Here is a 13,836-nt window from a genome sequence, read left to right as displayed (position 1 = left end):
CCCAGCTCCCTCTCTTTCCCATCCACTGGTCCCCACTTACTCTAGACTCAGCTGAGCCACATCACTGAAGGTGCAAAGGCCAAATTTGGAGAAGTTGTCCTGATAGCACTCCAGTCCAATGGCCGAAAGCCAGGCCTGGGGTGAGTCGAGGCAGGGGAAATCCAGGGCCACAGGATTCAGGAGGGCTTGGGAAGGTCTGAGGAGGGGAGGGGCAAGCACATCAAGCTCTCCTCTTCACCTCAGCCCCTTCTCCTCCATTTTCTTTCTGATTTGTATCTACCCCGACCCAGTTTTCCCAGGCTCTAGCCCCAAGCTCCACACCTGTCCCCAGGGCCCCCATCAGCTTGCAAGGTGTCCGGTTTGCGAATCATCTTGTCAAAGGCAGCTACCAGCTGGTCAAAATGAGGCCTCCGGGCACGATCCTTCTGCCATGTGTCAAGCATCAGCAGATGTAATCCGGGGGGACAACCTGGAGGTGGGGGCAGCCGGAACTCCTGTTCTATCGCATTTAGTACCTAGGGGCCAGGAAACACAATGATGGGAAGCTATTGCTAGTAGAGGAGTATTGGGAGGGAAAGGCGGGGGAAGGTAGTAGATTAGAATCAGCGGCAACACTAAGGCAGGAGCGGGGAAGGAATTAAAAAAAAAAAAAAGAGTTGGTCTCACTTCACCAACTCTGGATGGGGACTATAATGTGAGAAGACTAAAGAATGGAGGGCTTATTAGAGCACAGAAGCCAGATAGGAATGTGAGGATGAGCAAGGCCCAGACGAAGCCCTCACCTCCTGCTCAGTCATGTCCCAGTAGGGCCGTTCTCCGTAGCTCATCACTTCCCACATGAGAATGCCGAAGCTCCAGACGTCGCTGGCCGTGCTGTGCTTCCCGTGGGTAAAGACCTCGGGCGCTGCCCAGCGCAGCAGAGAACTTGGACCCTGAGAGGCCGAGACCACAAGAGCACAGAAAGACTCACACTGACCACGTGGCTCGGAGCCCAGTTCAGGGTTTCCCATCTCCTGAGTGCTGAGGGGATGCACATGCTGAGAGGTGAGGAACTGGGCTCAGGGTTCGTGCAGGGCTAAGCCCCCGGTCCCTATCCCCGGAGGGAGGAAGGGGAAGACAGGAGCTGGTAATGGACTTTTGCAGGTCTCCTGTCCGCCCCAATCCCTTTTCTGTGCCTTAGTCCCCTGCAATCCCTTCATTGTCCCCAGCTCCGGCTTGTCCTCCCATCACAGCGGGGAGTCTCTCACCCCCCTCACCCCACCTCAATACTCCATGATCTTGCCTGATCCTAAGTCACCCTCTAGCACTCGCCGAAGGATACCAGACCCACAAGACTGCGAGCTCACCTGAGGACTGTGGCCAAGTCGGGCCACCTTGCACACGAGGTGGCTATTCACAAGCACGCTTTGGGCAGAGAGGGCGCGGTGCACGAAGGCAAAGCTGGACAGGTACTGCATGGCGGCGGCCACCCCTCGCTGCATGGCCACCAGCTGCAGGCTGCTGAACTGACCCTCCCGTTGCTGAGGAGCAGGGGGTGGGGAGATCAGTGAGAAGGCAGGGACACTGGTGTGAGAGGGCGCTTGGGGGCTGGTAAGTTTGGCAGCGCCCACCATGGGCACTGGAGGGAGGGAAGCAGAGCCCAGGCTTCTGTCTTCTGCAAGAGAGGAGGGCACCAAGCTTTCCCAGACCCCAGACACCCTCCTCCCTCCCAGAGAGGGAGAACTGACCCTGAGGAAGCTGTCCAGGGGACCAAGCTCCATCAGCTCGGTCAGCACCATCAGAGGCCGGCTCTTGGTGACCACCCCCTCCAGACGCAGGATGTTGGGGTGCTGGAACTGGCCAAGCAGGGCAGCCCGGCTAAGGAAGGTCATCTGCAGACTCTCGGCACCCCCAGCCCACAGGGCTTGGATAGCCACGGCCTGTTCCCGCCTTCCCCGGGGCTGCAGGCGGCCTCGACGGACTTCTCCAAAGGAGCCTGGGAGAAGAGCCATAGGGTTTCACTGTGTTTAGAGACCAAGTGAGGAGACAGAGATTCCCACCCCCCATCCCACATTCCCCAGATCCTCCCCCATCTTGTGGTACCTGCCCCAATGACCTCTTCAATCTTGATGTACGCGGGGTCGACCTCCCGGGCAAGTTCTCGGATGGCCTGGCAGGGGTCCTCATAGGTCGAGGGGTCAATGTAATACTTGACCCCAAGCCCTGCGGATGGGGCATGCTCTAAGGGTGTGTGCTTCAAGGCTGGGTGCAACCCCCGCCCCATCTCCCAGACATGTGCCCAGCCCCAAGTCCCCTAATCCCAGCCCCCATTCAGGGACCCCACCTGGACTGCTGTATTGCTGCAGTTGCTCCGTGTAGCCTGTGCCACGCCGCTTCCTGAGGGATAAACCAGCCACCTGGAATGAGGCCCCCCCTTTCTGCCCCTTGGTGCCTGCCCATTACCACCCTGCCAGGAAGGCTGTCCAACGAAGTGTCCTGAGGAGGAAGGACACTGCCAGGCTCCTCCTCTCTACTGCTGCATAGGGTGCAGGGCAGGAGCACTGCTCCAGGGAGAAGGGTGTGTGGTGGGCAGTGCGGGGCCTCTGAGGCCAGGCCAGCAGGACTTGGGCAGGGTGGGTGGGAGTGTGGGGGGGGTCTCACCGCTGGAAGATGACAGCCAGCACAGTGATGGCTGCCAACAGGAGGAAGGCCAACGCCCCCAAGATGGAGCCAATCACCAACGACAGCTTCTCTGGAAGCGGAGAGGACAGTTCACCTGAGGGACCAGAGTCACAGGGAGCCAAGCCTTATTCCACCCAAGAGGGCAGCCACATCCCCCTTGCCTGCACACATGCGTGTGCACACGCTCCTGCGATACACACTCACAGGTGCCCGTATACACTCTCCACACTCCAAAAGCCACAGCGCCCAGAGTACACACAACGTGTCGTGTGTGTCTGCCACAAACATTCCTCCCCTCCCTTCGAGACAGCCCTTGAGGTCAGGGGCTTAGCCGCAGCCCCTCCTCCTATTGGAGGAGACTGGGTCAGGGTCATGGCAAGGACAGTTTGGGTCTCCCTCACCTTGAGGCAGTGTCTGAAAATAGACTTTTCCCCCATAGGGTCCGTGGCCGGCTGCAGTCCGTGCCCGCACCTGGAAGCCATAGATGTGCCCAGGGCTCAGCCGTGTCACAGTGGCAGTGTTGGTCTCGCTGGTCAGGGTGAAGGAGTGAGACTCGTCTTCTGCCTGTGGGCAGCAGTCATCATTCACGAGGCCAGGCCTGGCCTCTATAGCCACCGCTGTAGGCCCTGAGTCCCCACGCTCCTCACACCTTCCCTCCCCATGGGGTGGGGTGGGGGGGGCCCACCTGGTCATAGTACCGGAGCTGGTAGTCCAGGATGTTCCCGTTGGTCTGATCAGGCTGTGGCCAGGACACCGTGATGCTGTTGGCTGCCCGGCTCACCTGGTGGACCACGGGGACTGCAGAGGGGACTGAATTGCAGGGTGGTGGTGTTATGGGGGCAGGGGGGAGTCTCTGGGACCAACCTTGACGGTGGAAGGAAATGGTCCTCAGACAAGGGACTGGAGGGCAGGCGCGGGGAAGGGCGCCCTGAGTTGCTGAGACAAGACACCCCTCAGGTGGACAAAGCACTCACCTTCATGGCTGGTGCTGACATTGATGGCTGCGGCCTGGGGAGGGTCAGGGCTAAGCTCCGACACCCCGTTGACAGCCTGCACTTCCAAGATGTAGGGTACATGGGCTCGGAGCCCCCCGACTAGTACCCGGCTCTCGGTCAAGCCCCTCTGGCGGGGGTCAAAATGCACTTCGTCCCTGCAGCGGCGGCAGGTTGGCCCGCCACCACCCTCCTGGTGGCCTCCGCACTCCTTGCACACGACATTGAAGAGCAGGTCCCCTCGCCCCCCCAGCTCCTGGGGCAAACGCCAGTGAAGCATGAGAGCTGAGCCTTGTACCTCGAACCACAGTTCTCGGGGTGCTGATGGAGGGCCTGGGAGGCAGGAGAATGCGGGCCAAAATGTGGGGGGAGTTGGGCCCCTGATGTTGCACCCCCCCACCAGCCCCCACTCCCAGGCTCTTTTCCGCACTGTGTTCCATGGGGACTTACCAGTGCAGGGGGCTTCTGGGGGGTCAGAACTGGCCCTGTAGAAGCCCTGGAGGCAGGGGCACACAGGAGCAGCTGGGTCAGGGGCGTGGCTGCGGACAGGGCACGGAGAGCAGGGGGCATTCCCAGCCAAGGCCTTATAGGAGCCCCCAGGGCAGGCTGAGGAGACAGAGAGGAGAATAAAGATGGCATACTTTTCCCATTTGCGGCTCCTGAGACCCCAGTACACCTGCAACAGCTCCCTGTTCTGGGAGGCTGCATGCAGGTGGGCAAAGCCCGGCTGAAGGGGTCAGGCTCCTGGCTGGACTGCAGGGCCTCCCTCTGTAGCCATCCTTGTCCTTCATCATACTTCCTGGCACCTTCCACCTCCTTCCCAGATGGCTGCCCAGTGACCCGGCCGAAGGGGGACAAAAGTTCCCAAGCTACCCCAGGAATCCAACACTTGTGGCCTCTATCTGGCTGGTAGCTCAAGGATTCTCCTCAATTGCTATGGAAAGCTTTGACGTTTCCATAGAGTGGGTATGAGGAACCCCATATGCTTCAGAAAACAAAACTGGGGAGAACAGGTCATTTCCTAACATGGCTGCTTCCTGACTGAGCGTCTGGTATGTCAGGAGAGGCACCCAACGTGAGGAACAGGAAGGAGGCACAGGGCAGGCGGGGCAGGCCCGGATCTCACCTTGGCAGACCTTGTCTCCACGTGCAGGCTGGTGGCCGGGCTGGCAGCGACAGCCCCCAACAGCCACCATCCACTTGCCCTCCCCGTTGCAGTGCAGCCTAGGGGGACTGCCCCCTGCCTGGCCCCCTACTCCATCCTCCTCAGGCTCGGCATGGGCCACACAGGTGCCCACAGCCGCCACCAGGGAGGCCCCCCCGGCTCCACTGGCCTGGGTCTCAGGAAAGGAAGCAAAGGCACGGAGAACAGAAGGGCAGGTGTAGGAGAACAACTTGACGGCTACAAGAGCCAGGCAGGCCCCGGTGTCCTGAAAGGCTACGTAGAAACCACGCTGGGTAAGAGGCCCAAAGCTCCGCTCTTTGACATTCAGCTGCAGTCCAGCTCGCTGACTGGTCCTGTGAGGCCTCACTGTCCACGTGGAGGAGGCAGCGGACGAGGTGAAGGAGGACGAGGCTGGAAAGCTCTCATCGGCTGCAATAGTGTCCACCTTGGTCCAGCGTTTGAGATGCCAGGCTGAAACGCTGTCTAGGCTGTCTGGCTCCTCGGCCTGGCGGTAGTAAAGTGTGAAGGTCTCCCGGCAGGCGCCCCCGCTCACGCCCAGGCTGGAGCATGCCCTCACAGAGAAGTGCAGCCGGATGTGGGCCCTCTGGGCCCCTCGCCGCTCCACAAAGTGTGTCTGCAACCAGTTGTCCTGCGCGGTGCCCGGAGGGGCCCCTGCCACGTGGCATGCCTCAAAGGTCCTTGTCAGGCGACGCTGGTCGTCTAGAACACTCACCTCGTCCCACTGCAGGAGGGGATGGGAGAGGAGAAGAGGGCCCAGCAGAAGTATTAGCTGCTCAGGGATTAGGGAGGGATGGTGGGGGAGGGGGGGGACAGTAAAGCAAATGCATCTATTCTAGGGAGAGGATCCCCTTCTCTCCTGTTCCTCCACAGGGAGTCTTATTCTCTTCCCCCAGGATTCCCTTCCTGAACTCCACACTCTGGGAGGGGAGGGGAAGGAGGAATGAGTGACACTCACCCCACCTGGTGGGTAGGTAAGCCAGCCGATCTCAGAGGTCTCTCCTGTGGTGTCCAGCAACACCTCTGTCCAGAGACAATGGGGACCATGTTGCCAAACCTCCAGCTAGCACTAGTAACCCTCATTCCATCTCCCTGGAGAACTAAGAAGTCCTCCTTCCCTGGTCCACTTAACTAGCCAGCAGGACCCCACGGGCAAGACCCTGTTTCTGAAACACCTGATACATTTTCCTCCTTTGATGGAAGTCAGGCCTCTTTTCTGCCTTTTCTGAGTTCTTTTATTTCCCACCAACCCTAAGCGCCACTGATAAGGGAAAGTCTCTGCCTCCTCTCCTTACCTTCCAGGGCCAGAACTGGGGGACCCAGGACCAGGATCCATAGGCTGCACACCATGCCCGCCACTCGGTTCCCTGACTGGACAGTCCCCTCAGTAGCCATGAGACATCTTCAGGGCGCCCACCGTTGCCCCGGCCATCACGCTGCTCCCCGGTGGGAATGTGGAAGTCTAAAGCCTGAGGATGTGCAGCCAGGCTGCTTTCCTAGAGAAAGGGGGAGGAGAGAGGAGAGTGCATGAGCATACATACCCCAGGTGCCCGCACATGATCTGGGGTCACTGTCTGTGGTGAGCTCCTCAGAGGAGCCTGTGGAAGTGGTGGCACAGTTTTACTCTTTTCTTCTGGAAGAAGTTATTCCGATTTTATCATTTGCTCTCTTCCCTTGCTCTACTAGCCACCCTCTATGGAAATTAGAAGGCTGTTCCTGTTAACAACAGGTGGCTCAGAAGCTTCTCTATCCTTAAAGACACAAGAATTCTCCTGGTGCCACCCCCACCCTCCCATAATACCACTGCGGATGCTCCAGATATTTCACAAAGGCAGTGAAGTAGGAGGGACACAGAGAGAGGGCTGTGAGGTCTGAGGGAGAGAAGGTGGGCCAGATGTAGAAAAAGCACAAGCACAATGATTCTGAAAGATAAATGAGGTTGTGTAAGAAGAGGATAATGATGTAGGCACACTTTCTGAACAAAGATTCCCTTCCCTAAGGGGGACATTCCCCACCATGGCTTACAGAAGTGCATAACATAGGAAAGGACGTTTGCTCTTATTTAAAGGAAGGTCTATTAAAGCAACAGTGATTGGGTGTCTCTCCTCTGGCCACTGTTGAAGGTATTAAGAGGCAGGTCCTTTGGGAGATAATTAAGTCAAGAGGATTTCAATGAATGGGATTAATGGTCTTAGAAAAGAAACCTCAAAGGGATTTCCAGCTCTCTCTCCATCTTATGGAAGAGCTCTTTATAGCTAAGGGTGCCCACACAAGAGCCCAATCATGCTGGCACTCTTATTCTCAGAATGGCCTTCGGAACACTAACAAATAACTTTTTTATTGTTTATAGGTCACTTAATGTGAGGCATTTTTTGTTATCACAGGTGGAATTGATTCTATGACATCCTACGAGATGGATAAGAGTGTTGGAGAAAGTACAAGCAACAGGGTTTCTTCTATGTGTGGCTGTTTAGGAGTTCACACTGCAATACCGATGCGTGGACAGAGCTGCCTATATGCATCTAGTGACTGCACATCTAGGGAATTCTGTGAATTGTGTGTGTGTGTGTGTGTGTGTGTGTGTGTGTGTGTGTGTGTGTACTAAGGCTTGAACTCAAGGCCAGAAGGCTTTGCCTTGGCTTTTTTGCTACGGTGCTCTACCACTTAAGCCACATTCCACTTCTGGTTTTTTTGGTGATTCATCAGAGATAAGCATCTTAAAAACTTTCCTGCCCTAGGCTGATTTCAAACTTCCATCCTCAGATCTCAGGCTTCAGCACAGCTAAGATTACAGGCATGAGCCTGGTACCAGTGCCAGCCTCTATGAATTACTTACAGGGGAAAGAAAGACTGTCTATGAATAGAAAGATGGTTGAGAGATTATGACACATTCTTAACAAGGCACATGGGCTGTTTATGTGCAGATATGAAAATGATTTCCACATGAAAAGAGGATGTGAAAAACAGTGCCATTTTCTACTTTCAAGCTTAAGAACGAATACATATATATGGAAGGGTATTTCTGAAGGGATAGATGCAACTTGAGGAGAAAGAAAAGGAAGAGGACTGGGGCCATGGAGATTTATTTTTTTGTATTCTCTTTAAGTTCTATATTTAAAATGTTTGTACATGAAATATCTTTTCAACTAAATCATTAAAATTTTCTCTTCAGATTACAGTCAACTTTCTAGTAAGAGGAATAAAAAAATACTGATTATGGCAGTAATTTATCTGTACTATGCAATAGTCAACCTTGCTTAGGAAACCTGACTCTTTGAAAGCCAGAACAGCATGCCTACAAGCCAGTGTGCACAGGGGTGGCCTCTAAGGTCACAGGAAGACCAGAAGACCAGGAAGCTGCTCTGCTGATTGATCTAGACAGGGGTGGTACTGTTTCTCTCTGCAGTTTTGTCTCAATGTCTGTGTGTTGCCTAGACAAGAAAAATTGACTATTTACTACTGTTGAGAAAGAAAAAAAAAAGGAGGTGTGCAGCTCACATCACTCACCAGAGAAGACTTGCTCCCTGGAAATATGTGGCCTTGCAACCCAATGATAGACGATTACAAATTTTTACATGTAACCAGAATCAAGCCACGAAACGACACTTAACCGTGATCAATAATAAAATTCATAATTTAACTCTTGCACATTTAATGTCCCTTCTGGTGATGTTGACAGTGCAGCCTCATGAAGCTATCTTGAAAAGACATCGTTTCCACATTCTTCTGGGCTGATGTGCATCTTCCAATGAGTCCTGAAACCTCACATCCCTCTGATGCCCTATGTACAAAATAATTCAATTCAGGGTCTATGGAAGAAGCTAAGAGGCACTTCCACATACTAAGTAGTTCCTAAAAAACATCTTCAAACATCTCCTAAATGCTGCTAGGATTATTCACAGATTACCTACAGGCAGCAGAGAAAGAAAAAAAAAAGATAATGGGATAAGAGCCATAATGCTGGCCTATCAACAACAATTGTTTGGTAAATATCTGGAATGCAACATGGCATACAACCCTACCAAATCACAATGGTATCACTGGAGGACACCCCTCAGATTCTGTCCGGAGCTGCAGTTTTCAAGAACATTCTCATCAAGAACAGAATATGCCCAAAGCAAGCTTATAGGCAAGGATGATTGTTTTACCATTTCCCCACAAGATACTCTATAAAATAGGCTCTTTCAGGCAGAACCCAAATGCACTCTGTAATCTGTACAAGAAGTTACTATAAATACTGCCCACCTAAACTTACCACTAGTCAAACAAGGAGAAGAAATGATAAATATTTTAGGATGGGCTCCGTGGCTCAGGCCTATAATCCTAGCTACTCAGGAGACTGAGATCTGAGGATCACAGATCAAAGCCAGCCTGGAACAAAAATTCATAAGGCTTTATCTTCAATTAATCACCAGAAAACCAGAAGTGGTGCTGTGCTTCAAGGGGTAGGGCAGTGGCCTTGAGTTGAAGAACTTAGGGACAGGGCCCAGGCCCAGAGTTCAAGTCCTACCTCTGACAAAATAAATATATAAATAAAAATAAATAAATATGTATGTATTTTCTTAACATTCATAATGATTTCTTGCTGTTGTCTGAAAGAGAGCAACACAAGACAAGAAGAGACACACCACCAGAAATACTGGTAGTACAATGGGGAACATTCTAGAAGATGAGGTAGGGCAAGATGTTGGCTTTGATGATACATAAAAGTAACACTATTTTGTGGATATAATATGGTATTCTAGTGTGACTCTATCATGCATCCTTACAACAACGTGAAGCTGGCCTTTCCCAGAAGATCCAGACAAAAGAAAAAGCAATTATAAAATATGCTAAAGGCACTTGGCTTCTGTCTTCAAAAATCAGAAAGAATAAAATGAAAATACTACATGTAGATTGCTGCTTGAGCCATTTCGTTTTGAAGTTTTGCTAAGAACAAAGATAATCAATTAAAAAGAAACAAAGATCTTAAAGTACCCAGAAGTGTATTCTGATGTTTGATGAGAATTCCTTTCCAATTCAGACACAGAATATTGAAGGTTAAAAGTGTCTTGGGGGGGGGGAGTTGCTGAGTCAAAATATGCAGTTAGATCAGGTCTTATCTGACAAAACAATGATTATTTTTAATATATAAAACTAATGTGAGTGTATCTGTCTTACCAGAATGAAAATATGAGGAAAGCTTACAATATGGAATAAATTGCTGTCAACTAATTCATACCACTGCAGATTCTTCTGAAGCAAGTTTCAAAGGTAGCAAAACAGGAGACAAGAACATAAGTACCACGCATGTCTGGAATATTAAACAGGCAGGACTTAGAAAATGGCTTTCAAAGACAGCTTCGTTGATTGTGGATCTGCAGTGTGCTTACATTTGATCCAGGAGAACATCCTGACACAGCTGAGTATAGGTGTGACCTACAAGGCCAGTCCCCTCATAATTCCTTCTGCTAGCCTTCCTGCAAATACATACAGCTCATGAGAAGAAGTGGCCAGGGTTTAGAAATCCTGCAACTCACAAAAACGTGTAGAAAACTGGTCTCAATCAGGAAAACATTCATGTTCAAATGTGTACAAAGTTGTAAAAATATAAAACACTGAAAGCAGCAAAAAAAAATTGTGGATGTAAAATGATAGCTCAGAAAATGAGACTGAATAAGACAAAGTTTCCTGGGATTAAAAAAATCTCCAGCTCCATTTCTAGAGATAATGCTTTCTGTCTTTTTGATAGTGGAGACACTAAAGCCTGCCACATCCCTGTGGTTTATTTTTTTTTTAAAAAGGCAAGGTCCTAGACAACAAGATTGTATTTTATTTTCAGATACTGGCCAAAAATTGGAGATGTGTAGAAATTTAGCTCTTAAAGCATTGCTTATGCAGTTTGTTCTCTATGAAAAAATGAAAGATTTTGAAAGCAAATTCAATGTGCAAATCTGTAAGAGCTTTAAAAAAAATTAACTGCTAAAATTAAATGTTAAGTACCTATACTTCGTAAAAACAAATCCAGCTCGTTTAATGGAGTTTCTGCATCTCAATTCACAAAGCAGTATTTTTTTTTAAAAAAAATTGATCATAGAAGCCAAATTGGCTTGGAAGAAGGTCTGACAGAGATATATTAGATCATTAAAATTGGCTGTTGTAGGAGGGAGAGATGGAGAATGTAGGTGGAGATAATTAACTTTGTCTTACACCTCTCTGAATTTTCTTCTTGTTACAACAGCATACCTTATTTTTACAGTAAAAAAAATCTAAACAAGGAGAAGGTGCTTTCATAACCTATACAAATACAGCCTCTATTTACATTGAATCCCTTTTTCCTTTTACTCTCTGGGTTTGAAAATATCTAAGATCCTCTACTATCAGAACGTGGAGATTAAGAGTAAGGCAGTTGAAGGCAAGATAAACTTTTATCCCTGGATAGTCTCTAAACCCCTCTCCCAAGAAGTTCAAATCAGCCTCCTGCTTCTCTCCTTCACTGTCAAGTTAAGAACTGGGACTACAGAATGAAAGGGCAAGGGAGGGGAGAGGGTGGTGGCTCACCTATCAGAAGGGTATCCTTGCTAGAAGAAAAAGAGAGGAACAATTTGGCCCCAGACAGAAAGGCTGGCTGCTGTCCAGAAGGAGAGGGAGTGTTCCCGAGAGGACAAACAGGCCAGTGGTTTTAGGTCTGGGGTGGTTGTTGGTCTGGTTCTTACACCTGCTAACTGCAGGGTGAGTGTGGGAGGGGCTCAGCCATGGCCCTGTCCTCTGTCCTGCTCAGCAGCTGTTCAACACCCAGGAAATTCCAGCATAATCCTTGCTTAGCCTCTACCCTTTCATCTGTGTTCTGGAGATCTTCAGAGTAGCTCTCTCCCTCCGTGCCCTGGCCTTCTGCCTTGAAAAGAATCCCATAGGGTTTTCAGGTGGCAGCTAAGACAGACACAAGGGACAGCTGTCCTCTGGCTCTTGACCTCTCTGCTATCCAGGCTGCAGAAGCTAATTGGTGGACTATTTAGCTGAGAACAGTCCCGAGATTCCCAGAGGCCGCCAGCCTCTCCGAACACCCTCCGCTTCATGCCCTCACAGACACATGTACCTCCCACTCCCAGGCCTAGCAAGGCTTTTAAAATGCAGTCGATGCCTGGGTCTAGGCAGCCGGCAGCAGAGAACAAGTCATTCTGACTACGCCTTGACCAGACACACGCACGTCTCTGGGAGACAGTGCTAAGGAGAGTTCTGGAATAAGAGGCAAATGTGCACAAGGGATGAGGAGTGAAAGGTGGTGGCAAAAGCTATTGAGTGCCAGATGCAGCAGCTTTGTCAGCAGGTGCAGGGGGTGTCTACCTGGCAGAAGAGGCAGGAATACACATGAGATGGGATGGACAGCAGCAGGCAGCTGCGAAGTATATTCCTGCATGCCAGAGCATGTCCTTTATCGTTGGCTCTATAAGGGGTCCTGGGGGCTCTGGCCCCTCTTCTGGAGGCCCTGTTCCACTCTCAGGCACTTGGGGAACCATCTTTAGAGAAACACTTGGACTTGGAGAAAGGGCCAAACTCCACCTGGAGTGCAGGGAGGTGATGGTCACACTCCAGGCCTGGGGCGGGAGGAATGCTTAGGAGCTGGAAAGGCTGCTTGCTGTCCCACAGCTCAGCCATCGTGGCCTATGACTCCCAGCATTCTGGAAACAGTGCTGTCCTTGTCATCTTCTTACACCCTTAACAGACCAGTAGACTCCAAAAGAAGAACCTTCTCCCCAGGTCACTGAGGTGGAGAGGAAAGACCACCCATCGCCACCTTCCTTCAAGTAAAACGTTCACCACTATGAGAAGTCTGATGCTCAGCTGGGCAGCACCAAGTCCCCCGTGTCCCATGAGTCGGGGGCTCCCCTGAACTACAGACAGCCCCCACCCCTCCCTGCTTCTGGCCTCTCCGTCAGAGCCACCATCTCTGGCTCCAGAGCCTGAGTCAAGCTCCCGTGGCGGGTGGTAGGCCTGAGTTAACTGATGGGGAACAGGCTGGGCAGACCTTCTCCATGGGCACTGCCAGGGACATTACAACATCAGCGCTACTGGGCCCATGCCAGCTCCCCCAGGGATGGGAGGAGAGAGGGTGCCAGACTGCCAAGATCAGTAGGCAGGGGTGCAGGCAAGCAGGGCCTAGTACCCAGATGCAGAGAGGGGGTGGAGCCCCGAGCAGAAGAAACAGGCAAGAGACTCCGGTTGCAATGGAGAGGGACGGAGGGGAGGGGGGGGGTTCTGGCAGGGAGCAGAATCCAAGCTAACACCTGGGGGGACTTAAATGTGCCGGGGGCGGAGGGGGGGAATAGGGGCACACAGAGGACCAGCCTCTGGCTCCTCCCAGCTCCCAGGGGATGCGAGAGATCTCGCTGGAGTTAGGATGGCCATTCCTTTCCAGAATGCTGAGAGCCCGGCCTTTGGGGAGAACCCATAAACCCCAGATCAGGACCCCAGAGCCAAAGCCTGCTGGAGGTCTCTGGGAGCCCGGTGGAGAGGGACCCTATCGGGCAGGGGCGCGGGGCACCCACCCGCTGGCGTGGGTGGACGGGGAAGAGTTCAGCCCCCTTGAGGGGGGATGCCTACGACTGCCCCAGGTCGGCCCCCAGGGTGTGCCCAGGCCCTGACTGGGGAACCATCTACTTTGCGAACCTGAATCTCCCAGTCCGCAGGCGCACCGACCCCGCGGCCCCTCCACACCGCCGGCGATTCCCGGGCTCACCTGGCTGCCGGCCTCCGCTCCCGAGCGGTCTGCGCCCCCCGAGGCCGCGGCGCCCAGGCTCCCAGACCTCTCCCCAGAGCCGCGCGTCCTCTCGGGTCCGGGGACCCCGTTCACCCGAGGCCCAGGTCCGCCGGGCGCCGGGGCTGTCTGCGGCTCCGGGGTCAGCGGCTGGCGTGGAGGCGAGTCCCCGGCGGTGGGGTGGGGGAACCTCCGGGGACTCCTGCGTCGCGATCGCCGCCGTCCCCGAGCCGGGTCGTGGGTCTCGGCGCCCGCCGCGCACGAGC

The 13,836-nt window shown here is 52.6% G+C and overlaps 1 protein-coding gene across 2 annotated transcripts in view; it reads right to left on the bottom strand.

Moving 5' to 3' along the window:
- The window catches only part of Ephb6 (EPH receptor B6), a 14,537-nt gene extending 701 nt beyond the window's left edge, over positions 1-13,836 (bottom strand). The window contains exons 1-16 of one of the 2 annotated variants that reach the window (XM_090333435.1): positions 13,553-13,836; positions 6,132-6,332; positions 5,795-5,859; positions 4,780-5,560; positions 4,104-4,259; positions 3,636-3,986; positions 3,347-3,471; positions 3,063-3,225; positions 2,641-2,755; positions 2,324-2,376; positions 2,083-2,202; positions 1,728-1,975; positions 1,347-1,520; positions 783-932; positions 322-515; positions 41-196 (exon numbers count right to left, since the gene is read on the bottom strand). In XM_090333435.1, the coding sequence (XP_090189561.1) occupies positions 41-196; positions 322-515; positions 783-932; positions 1,347-1,520; positions 1,728-1,975; positions 2,083-2,202; positions 2,324-2,376; positions 2,641-2,755; positions 3,063-3,225; positions 3,347-3,471; positions 3,636-3,986; positions 4,104-4,259; positions 4,780-5,560; positions 5,795-5,859; positions 6,132-6,231 (2,951 nt within the window). In that variant the 5' untranslated portion in view covers positions 6,232-6,332; positions 13,553-13,836. The remainder of the gene's footprint in view (positions 1-40; positions 197-321; positions 516-782; positions 933-1,346; positions 1,521-1,727; positions 1,976-2,082; positions 2,203-2,323; positions 2,377-2,640; positions 2,756-3,062; positions 3,226-3,346; positions 3,472-3,635; positions 3,987-4,103; positions 4,260-4,779; positions 5,561-5,794; positions 5,860-6,131; positions 6,333-13,552) is intronic. The other variant, XM_090333436.1, reaches the window with a different exon arrangement.

This window comes from Megascapheus bottae, chromosome 5 (assembly GCF_031878675.1).
Source record: "Megascapheus bottae isolate mThoBot1 chromosome 5, mThoBot2.hap1, whole genome shotgun sequence".
NCBI classification, from domain to species: domain Eukaryota; kingdom Metazoa; phylum Chordata; class Mammalia; order Rodentia; family Geomyidae; genus Megascapheus; species Megascapheus bottae.
This window is presented reverse-complemented; position numbering and strand designations above follow the sequence as displayed.